Below are 15,076 nucleotides of genomic sequence, written 5' to 3' on the forward strand. Positions count from 1 at the left end.
GTGAGAGAGTCACCGCCAATATCAGGAATATATTTTTTTAAAAAAATATTGCTGTTAGATCGACAAAGTCGTTGTGCTTTTCCAGTTCGGAAGCCATTACATGGGTATGATTCGTCAATTTCACTACATAGGTGTAAATTTAATTAGACTAGAGTCATTTCCCATTTAGTCGTCGTTATGATCATGTCTTGGATCCATCGCACATCATCGATAGCTAAAATCGGATATTGATCTTTGAAACCCCTCTGCAAAAAATATCTTATTTGAAACGTCTGAGCACCAGACCAAATGCGTAATATCATTTCGAATTATTGAACAATTGTTTTGGTGCGAAACTCTAGAAAAACACTTTTCGTTATAAGTTATGCATATTTTCCTTTTCCATATTACCTACGCAGGTACAGCTTATGTAGATGTCAGTGTTTATTTGTTCACGATCGCGAATATTTTAGCATCGTGTAAATGTGAACTCAACTGTGACTCGAATGTTTCGAGTTCTAGTAAACTACACAAATGAGACATTTTAAAAGTTAACAAAATCTGTAAATTGCAAGAACAGGAACTGTCACTTTTAAAGCGAATTTGTTGTACTGTAGGCACATGTTTACATATTAGCCGAGTTCGGACTCAGATACATGTATTTGTTGTTGTCAAGGACTTAGTGCCATGCAATAACTCTTTGAAAAGCACTTGGACTATACTTTTATTTAATGCTGTTACTTTTCACAGGAGTGATATCTGACTTATCCACCGATGCACCATGAGTTGTATAAACAAGTCAAACCATCTAAAAATTATTTTGTCCACAGTTTTGCAATCCGTGATGTTTTCCCGAGATTAACAACCAAACTCTGTGTGAAATAATTATTATGCAAATCTCTTGTTCTTCATCTACTTTGAGTATATCACCTCCTTTTGTTGACATTGTGGATTAAATAAGATAATTAGAGACTGATAAACAGCAATAAAACTTAAGTTCCCATGCTTTTGAAACCAAGTTTGAATTGATTGTTTACTAAATTCCTCTTGTAATGACTATATAGATTAGTACAATTCTTCTTATTTTAAATTTGTAGACTTTGGTCAATTTATTTGTCTTGTCTAGATCTGTTTCAATCAATCTCTTGCAGTGTACCTGGTTAGGTTCTATTAAGAACACATCCAGAAGTGTAATGTAAATCATTCTGTTTTTTTTTTTAATAAAAAAAGGTTTTGGGATGTTAACTTATACATGCAGTTTGTAAGACAAAAAGAATGGAAGAAAAAAAAAATTAGTAAACATACAGTATCTTCAGTTATTACAAAAAAAATTAACCAGTGTTTTACTTAGCGGTAATTTACGTCTCGTCATGGAAGTAAAACTGTGTGTTAACTGGCTAATAACACATTCGTTGTCATCAAAGCCCAAGTGTTTTCCTTAAATTTACATGTATTCCCAATAGCCTGGATATAGAAATAAAGTTAACAGATACAGATATCAAGTTACGGATATCAAGGCAATGTGAGAATTAGCAGTTACCCAACTCTCTATAAAATATAAGGTTATAGAATAAGATGTTGAATGTTTTATTGGTGGATTTTTATTTTTATAATTGATTAGCAGTATGATTGTAATATTAACTATTTGATTCAAATGTTTGGTAAACTTGCCAATTTGAGTTGACCTGACACAATCTTTTTTTTAGTGCTAATATTACTACTCAAAATTCTTTTCATCTGTGTAAGGCTGTAGATCACTGGCATTCAAATTAAGTTACGGTAGATGTTGAAAAGTAATAAAATAATACTTTATATTAATTTTTTTAATTTGTATTTTTAATTTGTTTAAAAAAAAGTTTTTCAAGCTGTTCTGAAACAATGAAGCCACTTTTTATTAACTGGAAACAACACTACACTATAAAATGACAAAATGTCTAAATTAATAATAGCTTAGAACTGTACAAAAGGATAATTTGAGTATAATTGCTACATAACCATGCACTGTCGTAATCTTGTTTCTTTATAATTATTATATTTTTCTTCCTTGTTTTGCCAATCCTCCTTTGTTGTCCTCTTGAAATATGTGATAAGCATGCATGTTTGGTTATCATACATGTAGATCTGTTTGTCTGTGGTCAAAACTGTTTGGAAAATCTACAACTTAAATGTTTTCTTTTTAAAAATTAAACATCAGACTTTTTTGTAAGCAATTCATTTGCAGTGTATGAATCTTCAAAGGAGGAGAATTAATTAAAATTTGAATAAACTAACTAAAGGTACAAGGCACTCCATATGAAGGATATGCAAATTTTCATGTCATTCTGTGAGGCTTCTGTTATTGTCTTCTCTTCTTTGGGTGTGTATAATGAATCACGCAATTCCTTTTGCATGCATGCATGTATGCTTTGTTTAATTGTTTACTGGGTAGAATTTGATAGAAAATGTTTTTCTTCCATGGGGTTTGTACAGTTGTAAAGTTCTACATCTGTTGGTGTTTTAGGAATTGACAAGAGTGCTATTCATTTCCATGCATTCATGCAGGCATATACAGATAAAAGCTAATTTAATTTAATTTATCCACCTGACCAGATTGTAAAGAGTAACAAAAACTCTGTAATGTACAGCTTGTAACTTTGGCGTTTTCACATTTATTGATTACCTGCCAGCCATCGATTGTCACAATATAGCTTGAATTCTGCATGTTTTCAACTTTTTTTGTTAGGAAATTACATGTATGTCTATGGGAAAATTAATCATTCTCACAGCTTACTCTTGCCTTGCTCATTTTACTGCTTTGAATAATAACACCCTCTAGAGCCTTTGATCAAAGATAACACTCATGTAAGCTCAGTCATGCAATCTTTCCATTTTCACTCTTTAAGGCTCCTTAAATTACATGTCAACAAGGTTTCTGGTCTTGAAATGCATATATCTCCCTAGAGCCAAGAAATTCTAAATATGACAAGTTAAATTAAAATTATTGTTAAACTTGCAGGGATGTCAGACACTGAAATGAGCTGCAAACCGAGTAATTGTTAAGCAAATTATTTTCATTCTTTCAGCTGTATAATCACACCATTTTATAAGCTAAAGGTCATAACAACAGTATTGAATGAGTCCGGTTAGTTCCAGTGAGATGTCTTGGTATGTTTATTATACTAGAGATTGCAAAGTAGGCAAGCATCTTCTGAGGTTACATGTTAGCTTAATATCGCTAGCAATATTACCCTGTCAGATTTTTTGGACCATTAATGGAGTTAGGCTTATGAAATTCATTCACAGCACATTGTAATTTTTTGTGACAATTCTCTAGAACTGTTATAGTCTCAGATGGTATCTGGGTCTGTGATCTGTTCCTGAAATCTGTTCACTGAGGTTGCTTTCTTTCTCCACACAGGCTTCTCAAGTGAATTTATCGTAGAACAAGGAATTATGAGTGGTGAAAAGCTGCGGAAGAATTTTTGAAACAGCCGAGCTGGAATTTACAACAAGGTCCAGAGGAGAGCAAGAAATATTTGTCACACTAGGCAATACATGCATGAGTGATTTTTCTCTTGAATAGCAAGTATCCATTGTGGCAACTGGGATTTTGCTTCCAAACTGAAGTGAGGTTTCACTGAAAATAGTATTGCCGCTTCAGTCATGTCTGAGGGAACAGATGAAAGAATCTCTAGAATTGAAGCAAGAAGGAAGAGACGGGAACAGCGAAGACTTAGCCTTGATACTGATGATGAAAATAAACCAATGAATGGGGTTGATGAATCAGGTGGAGGCCGCTCTCGATCATCAACGACTGACAGTGAAGCTGAGCTTTCAAGGGCTTTAACTCGAGAAGAAAAAAGGCAAGAGAGGCGTGAGAAGAAAAGACAGAAAGAAATGGCTGAACAATCTAAAGAGGTTCCTAAGTCAGCTGCAGTTATAACAGACTTTAGCAAAAGGGAAATCCGTGAACGGAGACCGAGTGACCCCGAAATTTTGTCTGCAGATAGTGAGGGTATTGATACTGACAAAGAGAATGAACAGCACAATGCACAGCAAGGTATTGAGAGAAAGAAATCAGGTTATGGCTCTTATGCATCTGCTCTTCGCCGAGGATCACAGGGTGCCGAGGTCGACAGAAGGAAAGAGCGGTATGCTGCAGCTGTAGAGGGATACAACGTTGATAATGATGACGATGATGAAATAGAATTGTCTCCTCGCGATCCTATGGACCAACAGCCTGAGGTTATGTCCACTTCACCTGTAAGAAGAATAAAAGAAGATTACCTGACCTCAGCATCAGGAAAAGGCAGGGAGATACCACACTCAAAGGAACAACCTACTCCACGCCACCTTTCAAAGCAGTGGCCGCCTCCACCTTCTGAGAATGAAGATGATGATGAAAGAAATGGAGAACCTCAGAAAGGTGTGGTGAAGACATTTGAGGAACCAGAGCCTCCAGAAGAAGAAAGGGGTGTTGACGAAGGTCATGTTGAATCTGTTAAGTCACTGAAGGAACAGTGGACGCAGAAAGAACCATCTAAGCCACTGGGTGTCAATAAACCTTATGTACCCGTGAAGAGAGATGACACGTGGATCACCCATTTTAGACCTGTCATTGATGAAGGAGAAGTACCCAAGGAGCCACAATGGTTACAAATGGTGCGGCAGCGGAGGTGGAAATCAACGGTATCAGCACGCTTTCCTCAAGATGAACAAGAGAAGCAAGTCTTCGAACACCGTTCTACAACCCCAAGAAAATTCAAGAAGCCAAATCCCTACAGTCTCATGCGTTCAAAATCTGACCTTGATGATGAATTTGAAGTGGCCATGAGACGACGGCGACGGAGGACCGATGATGAAGACTCAGTTGATGCTAGCAAGCGTTCCTGGTCCTCTTTAAGTGATGCTGATCGGGACTCTGTCGCCGTATTGAACAAAGTTCCTATCCAAGGACCCTTAAAGGAGTATAAGAAAAACCTTGAGTTAGAAAGGGCACGTACAACCATGTTGAAATGGACATTCTCAACAGATATGGTTGATGATCCTCTTCGATTTGATTTACCTAAGCCAATTGACCTGACAACACAAGAAGACTATGAGAGAGAACAGGAGTGGAAATACATGCAGTCACGCAAGCGCTTCACGAGTGGAAGTGAGGCTGACGGTATGGGGACAGCATCTGTGCGATCATCCATGTCATCCTTGAGTGATGGAGAGCCTCCAAAGTCGCCAGTTACTAGTACACCAGCTCAACCTGAACAAAAGATGTCTTCAGATGAGTCACCCTCAAGTCCTGAAGCAACACGCCCCATGCCAGTCAGTTCTGGTGAGGATTACACATTCAGTCAAGGAGTTTCTGACATCAAGAGAAATTTGATGACTGCGAGAAGTCAAGATGCACCTTTGAAACCAACCATTGCTGACGATAACCTTGAATATGTCCCTAAACTGGCTGATTTGAGAAAAAGATTGCATGAGAAGGAAGAAGAGCCAGTACCCAAATCTTCACCTCTGGACGAAGAAATTCAGATGATTCCAAAAGTGAAAGACATCAAAAGCAGATATTTAGAGCAAAAGAAAGAACAAGCTTCCAAACAGCTCGAATTTGAAGAAGGGGAACAATTTGGAAAACTGGACAACATCAAGAGCAGGTTTCAAGGCAAAGAGAAGGAATCAGAGCCAAGAGTTTTAAGCAAACCCAAGCTTAAGAAGAAGTTAAGCACTAGTGATGATATGAAAGCCCTCATGGCCAGTCGACGACAGATGACTGATGAGTTTGTAAGTGAGAGTCCTCAGACTGCTGAAGAAATCAAAAGTCTGGCATCTGATATTGCCAAGACGTTTGGTTCAGAGGGTAGTGATTCTCCCAAACAGCCAACAGGAAAGGCAAAGAAAGGAAGGAAAGAGTCAGAAGAGACAAAATCAACTGAGAGTGGGACTGTCTCTGATGAAAGTGAAACCCAGCAGTTTGGCCCTTGCGGAAAGCCTGAAGGTTGTGGAACAGATGACGAGCTTGACAAGCGTTTGAGTAAGGAGCTCGATATTTTACCAACACTTGGCAGTGAATTAAATGAAGGGCCAGCTCAACCAATTCCTTTCAAAGACAAAGTGGTTCAAGATGAGTCGGCTTCGTTAGAGAGTGCACCTCAGAGAGATTCCTTCACTGATGAAGCTGCTGACAGTGCATTAAGTGGAGATGATAAAGTCATCAAGAAACAAGAGTCAATGGAAACTGTGGAAACATCGGCCAAGGAAAGTGACACTGAAAGTGAATCTGAAATGAATTCTGAAAAACAAGTCAAAGATGAAATTGATGATCAAAGTGACGATGATGATCAAGACTTCTTGAGTTCGGAAAGTGAAAATGACAAAGAAAAAGAAGAGCTGGAGGAAGATGATGAGGAACGAGATGAACCAGATAAAGGTGTTGAGAAAGTTGATGGGAATATCAAGTCTCGCTTATCCACTGACAGACCTCTGTCATACACATCGGAAGACATCAGAACAAAAAAACTTATCAAAGAAGATGAAGAGAGACCAAAGTCATTCACCTTTGGTGAGGAGGAAAATGCAGAGGATCCTTTCATCTCTTCCAAGTATGTAGACATCTCTCTTAATGTAGATTGAATAATTAAATAATTTGACACTTCTTAAATCTCTGCATTGATAATAAATAGGGACTTTAAGCAAATCGCTACGGCTGGTGCTGATACGGCTGCCGGAAGTAAATTTCCCCCAACATGAGACACTGCGCATGTACATCGGTTGCATCCAGCCATAGCGTGAAATCTGACTACGTGAGTCAGGATGTTTTGCCGTAGTGGCTACTACGTCAGGTTTATTTCACTTCTCTGGCCCTTTTCAACAGACATCTCGGCATTTTAAGAATTCCATTGGACACCATATCCTTTAAAGTCAATTTAAGTCAAAGATTGTGTCAAGGCTGCCTGTCATAAGCTTGTAAATCCGTATCCTGAATTTTACGATAAGTTTTGGCAAAGGTGTTGGAATGGCGAAGTGAGTCAAGTGAAATATTCGTGCTGAGCACGAGGTTGTTTTTCTTCGGTTAAGTTAGCTTTGAAGGTTTAGTGAAGATATTTTATATCTTGATAACCATATGATGCTATTTTGCTTCCTTGAGCATTGATATATTTGTGTTCTTCACTCAATATTCTTTGAGATATTTGTCTCTGAAATTATATATTTCATCCATCAAATTGTTATGGTACAAAGTGTATGGCATTCGCTTTTGCTCAGAAATAATCTGCTCGTCCTAGGAAGGCAAATAACGTGGCCATCATCCTTTGAGCGAAGCCATTTGGCTGTGAGAAACTAAATAAAAGAGATTTTGAACTCCTTAGCTTTCTGTCATCTTTATATTGCTCTTTACTTGCTAAACTTAAAATTTGGCAGACCGCTGAGACGTACTCTCCCCAGACCTTTTCAGTCACGGCAGCCGTAGTAGCACCAGCCGTAGTGATTTCCTTAAACTCCCTAATGTCATCAGGGGTTTTAATAAAGGCTGGCAACAGGGCAATTGACGGGCTGTGAGGACGATTTTGCCTGCCTGGTTTGACCTTTGAGAGGAAAGTTCTTCTTTTAAAGAAGTGCAATTCAAAAGGTTTTCCCCAGCTGTGAAAACCAGTTGCCTTCCTGCTGAAAACATCTATTTAATGAAACCCCTGACTGATGTTAGTTAGAAAACTTTCAGTTTAAAAAGAACTTTAGAACTAAAGTAAGCACTAATGATGTGAACAGCAAAATTTGATCGCTTAAGTTTGACTGATATCGGAATTTATTGAACAGTTTGTATGATCAATTATTGTACATTTTTAATTTTAATTTTTCAAATATACTAGGGCCCTGGATTACCTGTAAACTACGTGTAGCTGATTAGCTAAGAGTAAACCCAGCGTTAAATAAAGTATCATATCATATCGAATCGTATCGTATCGTACTGTACTGCATAATATTTGAACTATACACACTTTGAGTATTTTGGAGGTATACACTCTGCTCACTGGATTTAAAACTGCTGTTTTCAGCTTAAAGGCCTTTTCAGACCAGAGAAGAAAAATCAAGCCAGCCAGACGCCATGCAGCCAGTAGCAACCCTTTACGCCAGAGACAGAATAGAGAGGACCTTAGAACTGAAACAGATGTAAGTTAATATGCAGTAGCATTGGCAGGTGTAACTACATTATGTCAAAGGGAAAATCTAGGATTTTTCAAGGGGGTAGGATTGGTACCTTGGGGTTGCAGAATCAATAGGGCATCAGGAATGGCAGAGCATATTTTGAATTGGGGGGCTTACAAGCGAGTGCCAGAGGTGCTAAGTTGAAGGGGGTCTGGAAATATTTGTAAAATTGTTATTTTATGTATTGTTTTGCTCGAAATTTGGGGTGGGTGGGGGGGGGGGGGGGGCTAAAGCCCATCTAGCCCCCCCGACTCCACCGTCCCTGGGCATGTGCACAAAATGTTTCAATTTGAAAATTGAAATTTAGTTGAAAGCTGCTACATTAGAAATACTAGCAATACCACAAAGTAGAAATTACATTTTACAGTAGGTACCTTTACTGGGTTTTGTCTTCATTTCTGCCATAATATATTGTCACAATTTATTTCAGTTTTGTTACTTTTTTGCTTCTCCCAAAGGGGGGTGGCTAGCCACCCAATCTATTCCCCTCCCCCCAAATCTGCCTTTGCATTTACTCAGATTACAAGTTGTCTGTCTTGTTGGTAAACAATGAGGAATCATTGAATCATATATTGTGAATTTGTGCAGGTCCACCAAGAGTACTTAAAGGGGCTATGTCATGGCTCGCACATCTTGAAAAGTTTAGCCTAAAGTTTTTAAGTTCGTCATTTTGTAATCCGTATTAATTAATCTTCTCCATCCTAAACCATCCTTGTTACTTTATGGTGTAGTAGTATCTCCTGAGTGCTTTTCTATCTTAGTTAGTAAACAATTAAAAGGTTATTTTGTAAGTGGCCAAAATAATGCAAAATACAGTGACTGAGCTCCTTTAATAATTACGTACTGCTCGTTCTCCTGCTGGGTGTAGGGCAGCAGCAAAGGACCTCTAGCTACTCCTGTGTGTTCTAAGCTAGCTTCTAAATGGTACCCCAATTGTATTGTATTCATTAAAATGTAATCAAGGTCACAGAATGTTGAGACTCTTTTTCAACCTGAACAAATTACAGACTGTTAGTTGTGAACTGCCTTAACCTAAAGAAGTTAGAAGAGCACGAATGGTTATTGTGTGACGTTGCGGGTTTGTATAATTACTATTATTTATAGTGGCATTTGGTTTTATTGTTAAATTTGTTTTTTCAGATTCTTAGGATCCGAGCGGATGAGAAACCCTCACTTGCTGGAAAGAAAAGTAAGCTTGATTAATTAATTAAACGATAAGTTGTTCAACTCCGAAATTCTGATCCATAAATACTCACATGTGCCTGCAGACTTGCCTCTGGAACAAATTGGTGGATTTATTGTTCAGTTGTACTTGTATGACTACATACATGTATGTTGTATTACTTGTTACCCTCCTGTTTGGAACATTTGAAAGAAAAGCTGTTAGTGCCTAGTGAACATTTTTCAATTTTAATATTTGGTGAATAAAATTTCTACTTTTCAGAAAAAGAGAAAGCTTTTACTGATGAAGCTATGGCTGGCCTGTCAAGCACAGAGGATCTGGCTGCTGCAAGCACTGCCTTGAGGAAAACAGCTAAAGACTCCTCTGGAGTTAGCACCGAAATCAAAGACTTTGGAGGATTTCTACCTGTCATGTTGTTACAAATCAAAGGTTTGCATTTGTCAGCTTCAAAAATATAAAATAAGTACTATCAGTGACATGCACACGAAACCCCACTTTACGGCCACCCCATTAATCTGGCCACCGTGTTATTACAGCCCCTTTATTCTTGGCCGAACGAAAGATCAGTCAGTCTTTTTCTTATTTAAAGAACCCTGTTAATACAGCCACAACATTAATACAGCCATGTTTTTGTGGTCGGTTTGGTGACCAGATAAACAAGGTTCTTCTGTAGCTGAAATCTTTGCATGCATTGCATGCTTATGCTATGAAGTAATTCAGGTGAACCTCTCAGACATTACAAGGGGTTTTATTAAGGTTTGGTTTGGAAAAGAAAAAGAAAATACTAACTGTTACATTGCAGATATCTTGACCATACATTTTCTTCCGGCCTCATTTACTCTGACTCAGACTTAATTTGGTGAATCTGCTCATCTTAATTTTATAATTGACATACAGAGATGCCAGATAAGCAAATAAGAAGAATTAAAACTGGGAGGTCGCCATTTTTACCTGAAAATCCTCAACCCTACAAAAATGTTGTTAGAGGTAGAGCTCCCCCAATTCAACCACAAAAATACATCAAAAATCTCAGAATTTCCCCCCAAAATACCAAAAATCAGCCAAAATATGTGTGAAAAATGGACTTTTAAGCAGTTTCCTTCAATAGCTGGGAGATTTGGTTACCTGTACAGGAGGCAGGGAGACTCGGTCTGTTTATAGGAGAGTATTAATAAGCAGATTGTCTCTCTTCTCAATTGTACCTTTTTTAGGTTCAAGGCACATCCAAACAAGACTAGTGGAACCTTCAGTCAATTCACTGAATTCAGGTGACGTGTTTGTGTTGGTGACTCCAAAAGAGCTCCATTTGTGGAATGGAAAGGATGCCAGTATCATGAAAAAAGCTAAGGTGAGGTACTAACTTCTTATTAACCAGGTGCAAGGGCCATACTGGGGAATATTGGTCTGAGGGTGTGGCAACAGAAACATGAAGAGAGGGGTGGCATATCAGTTGCAATGAGAGCATAAGTTCACACCCTAGCAAACTAATATGGGTGAGGGTTATATCTCCAGGAATTAATAATCTATAGGTTCTCTGCATGAGATGTCATTTTCACCAAAAGGTTTAGAATAACAAGTTGTGAAATTATTCCACTTCAAGGGAGGGAGGGAGGGAGGAGGGGCTAAGGCTCCTGCACCCCTCCCCTAAATCTACCACTGGCTTGTGATAAAGATTGCAGTTTGCAGATTTCTGTAATTTGTGACTAAACAGACACTTCCAATGAAAGTCACATTAAGTCAAAGTTAAGATTCCCAGTTGGCAGGTTGGGCAGACCAGTTGGTTATTTACAAAGCAAGATGACAAGAATGAACTAAGGGCTACCTAGAAAATATAGAACCTTCACTGATTTTAAGTATACGGTATGTCCCCATGGCCTTATCTGCCAAGGGAAGACTTCTCCTTAGCGCTGTCATTGTCAGTGGAGGGGAGGGGAGAAATGGGGAAGACATCGCTACTTAAGGTTACAGATCAATAAATGATTAAAATCTTCTTGGACCGGTAGGGAATGGAAGTGTCCACTATAATTGTTAAACAGAAGGACTTAGGCTGTGGTGCCACAAAAGTTCACATCATTGAACAAGACCTTGAAACAAATGATTCTCAAACTAGACTCTTTTGGAAGACTCTGGGAGGCAAAGCTGATGTGGCAGGTAATGCACTTCATTGTAGTTTCCTGTTTGTCTGTGGGTCATGTTTTATCTATTCTATTTTATCCTGTAGTTGGGGGGCGGTGGGGAGGGGGGGAGAGACTCCTATATATGGGCTACATAAAGAAGGAAAGTTTACATCAAGAGCGAAAGTTCACATCAAGAGCGCTGGCTAGATGCTAAGGGAAATGAGGGACTGCTTGTTAGGTCTTACGTAGCTGCTTGATTTGTCATCATAAACAGTTTTTACACTCTCCCCTTCCTCCTTCCTGCCTCTCTCACTTAATTGCTTAACTGATCCACCTGGGTTAGGGTAACCCCCAACCTGAAAACAAGTGGCTGTCTCTAGTAAGGCCCTCCCTCGGTTTTATTGGTTCGTGTTAGGTTGCCTTAACACTTGTTGCCCGAACACTGTTGCCTGGGCACTGGGACAAAATTGTTTTGCGTTCATACACTGGTACTCCAAGTACCTAACTACCATCTAGCATCCGGGCTCAAGGTCAAGACCTTGTTTATACCCTGGCACAGGCACTGTACCTGAATTCTGGTTTAAGTACATGGTAAAATGGCTTGTTCACATTAGTGCCCAGCAAGAATACTACTTGGGCAAGGTTCTTGGGCACCAAGTGTGAACATAGCCCGAGTCTCCAGTGACTCACAACCTGGGTGACCAGAGATTGCCAACCCCACTTACCTGATTTCGTCTGGTTAGAGCAAGCCTCGCCGGATCCATCTTGAATAGACCCTGAGTTGCCTATGACCAAAATCCTCAACTGGTGGCTACATAAATATAGTTTAATCGCAAAATAACTTACTTTCAAAATACTTTATATCCATGGCAACTAACAACCTGCTATTTATTTCAGATGCCAACGATTTTCCTTCAGACGAAGAGCACGAAAAAGGCTTGATAAAGACCAACGTACTGTACAGAGTCAACTGTACATCTGACCCCCCGGAACTGGTAATACGTGATGATATGTCAGGCCGTATTCTTAGTGCGAATTTGATGGATAATTCACAGGTTTGTTTTATTTATCCTTCTTTGGAGAGGGGGGGGGGGGATGCTGTTTTCGCAAATGGTTATTTGTCAGGCTGTATACTTCATAGGCTTGTTGCAGTTATCATTACGGGCCTGGTTGTTCGAGAACCGGTTAGCGCTAACTGCAAAGTTAACTGAAAAAAAAATAATGATACCTTCAGTTAAAAGTTAACTGAAGGTATTAACTTTTACCGTATAAGGATGTTTTTCTCTGCATATTTTTGTGTAGTTTGAGTTTATTCAGACTCAAGACAAAACTGAAGGAAAATTAATATAAACAGAAAACCTCCCCGAAAAGTTACAAAATTCAGATCAAAATTCTCGCTAATCCTGGGTTAGCTTAATTGAGCTTTAAACAATCCGGCCCTGGGAAACAGGGGCGCGGGGGGGGGGGGGGGGGGGCTGTTTTAGGTAATCATATATCTAACTAATTTATTTTCTGATTTTCTTTATTTGAAGGCTTATGTTGTTGACTTTGGAACCGAGGTATACCTTTGGCTTGGTAGAAACTGTCATAGCCTGGCTCGAACAAAGGGTTTAGCCCTTGCACAAGATCTCTTTAAAGGACCATTCAAGTATAAGAGTACCATCAGCCCAATAGACCCCAAAACTAGAACGGACGGTCTGCCCAAGACGACAGAAGTCAACAGGCCTTCGTGGGCTCTGTTTGGCCGCATGACTGCGCGCGCAGAGACGGTGCTCTTCAGAGAAAAGTTCATTGATTGGCCGGACCATAACGTGGATTACACCCAGGATTTTGTTAAACAACCTATCAGTGGGAGTTTCACCGATCTCTCCGAGGTAAGAAGACAGATAGGGCCTTATTTTCATTCTTGAAAAGTTGACCAAGCCTACGATTAGTCCCTCTTTTGCTTAGTTCGTCGAGCGTGACGCGAAAGAAAACCGCGAGAAAAAATGGCCGCGCGAAATCCTAGGGACGAGAAGTTTTCGCTTTCGCGCCCTTCTCGTTCTCAGGTTCGCAAGGTCTTTTTTTTCTTGCGGTTTTCTTTCGTGCCACGTACGACAGACTAAGCGAAAGAGGGACCACTCATAGTCTTGAGTTGACCTTTTTTAATTATCAACCTCTCACTTCACCGTGGGGCCTCCCACTTCACAATTGCTCTTCATACAAAGTTCAGCTCCAGTTTTTGGTAATTTGATTTAACGGGAATGAGAAATTTTCTTGGAAGTTAAATTTCAAGGGTTAGTGCTTAAGACTTTGATATAGTCGTTGGCAAGCACGGTTTTTCTCTCTACCCGGGAGTATAAATGGACAAAAAGTTGTCGTTTGGAGAATTATAATCTTCTTACTAATCGCTTAAACTATCTATGTTAATAACTGATGTACAGTAATGGGGCATAATTATTTGTGAAATAATTTCAAGCGATTTTCACTGATTTTCTCACGAATTATTAGATATGTATTGTATCAGTTAAGTTAATAATATCTGATGCATATGTAATTATAATTTTATACAGTCTTTCTTTTTCAAATGACTTGACAACTATGGCCTGTGCAGCATGAAGAACTAACAATTTGTCTCATGCATATTGCAAATACTCTTTTCTGGCAGATATACCCTCGATAAATCTCCTTTTTAGTTATATTTATTTATGTTTTAATGCTTTTAATGCTTTTAATTACTACGCTAATTTCCAAGTAACAAAGCTCTAGCAATGTTTACCTAACTCTTTCAATTTACTTTTAACTCTTTCATCTGCTAATCCCCTGTACTAACACAAGCGTCAGGTTCCTGATGTAAGCGGGGATTTAAGAACGCGTGGCAAGAAGGTATGAGGTAGCCATGTTTGTTAGGGCACTCATATTATTTAGAAATACTGAAATTGCTTCCAACAATTTCGGACGATTTTAATCCGTATCCTTAGGGATAAAAGATGGCGACTGGTACATTTTCCCATAATTCTCAGCACACGAAAACTTTAACAACACTCATAAAAACGTACAGAAAAGTTCTAACATCTTCAAACCTAGCACACACTCACACACACTGTAAGGTTCTTACGGTATTGTGGTAAAATGTACGGCCGCCATCTTTTTTCCACTGAGGATTTCAGAAGAAAAAAGTGTCGGCAAGTAAAATCGTCCGACATTTCAAGCGTCCGACATATTTACAGTTAACAGTGTATTCTGTGATTAAGGTACTAGAACAAGATTCTTTTGAAGGTCTTACCGTTAAGCCACTTTGAGCTCCAAAGCTCTTAGTTTCCTTTATGGCGCGAACTTTACTGTTGAGACACAACTCGAGGCTTCATAGGAGCTGTGTTTACTCTCGTCGGTGCATCTCAAAACCTTGAGGGTGCAGTGAAACTATAATTTTCACTGAAGTTTCAGTCTAGTTCGTGTTTTGTTGGTGTAAATTTTCTTTAACTGTATGTTTCAGCAGGGGGCGGCTGTACACATGCAAATGAGACTGAAAGTGTCCGAAAATTGCTTTCAGATTGCCTACCTGGTTATACTTGCACAGCAAACCCATTCTCTGGTGCATAGTTTACCTAAGCTCCTTAATTCAAAATTATCGCAAAGT

General features: G+C 39.0%; 1 protein-coding gene across 5 annotated transcripts in view; it reads left to right on the forward strand.

Moving 5' to 3' along the window:
• Window positions 1–15,076, forward strand: part of LOC110048837 (uncharacterized) — a 30,018-nt gene that overhangs the window by 1,420 nt on the left and 13,522 nt on the right. For 3 of the 5 annotated variants that reach the window (XM_020754616.2, XM_020754617.2, XM_020754618.2), the window contains exons 2-10: window positions 3,377–6,557; window positions 8,007–8,121; window positions 9,298–9,346; window positions 9,602–9,769; window positions 10,552–10,688; window positions 11,344–11,491; window positions 12,355–12,512; window positions 12,990–13,331; window positions 14,275–14,322. In XM_020754616.2, coding sequence (XP_020610275.2) covers window positions 3,622–6,557; window positions 8,007–8,121; window positions 9,298–9,346; window positions 9,602–9,769; window positions 10,552–10,688; window positions 11,344–11,491; window positions 12,355–12,512; window positions 12,990–13,331; window positions 14,275–14,322 — 4,101 coding nt within the window. In that variant the 5' untranslated portion in view covers window positions 3,377–3,621. Of the gene's footprint in view, window positions 1–34; window positions 105–3,376; window positions 6,558–8,006; window positions 8,122–9,297; window positions 9,347–9,601; window positions 9,770–10,551; window positions 10,689–11,343; window positions 11,492–12,354; window positions 12,513–12,989; window positions 13,332–14,274; window positions 14,323–15,076 lie in introns of those variants that run through there. The other 2 variants (XM_089281498.1, XM_020754619.2) reach the window with 2 other exon arrangements.

Source organism: Orbicella faveolata, unplaced genomic scaffold, assembly GCF_042242905.1.
Source record: "Orbicella faveolata isolate gen_17 unplaced genomic scaffold, um_ofav_v1 contig_48, whole genome shotgun sequence".
Lineage (NCBI taxonomy): Eukaryota > Metazoa > Cnidaria > Anthozoa > Scleractinia > Merulinidae > Orbicella > Orbicella faveolata.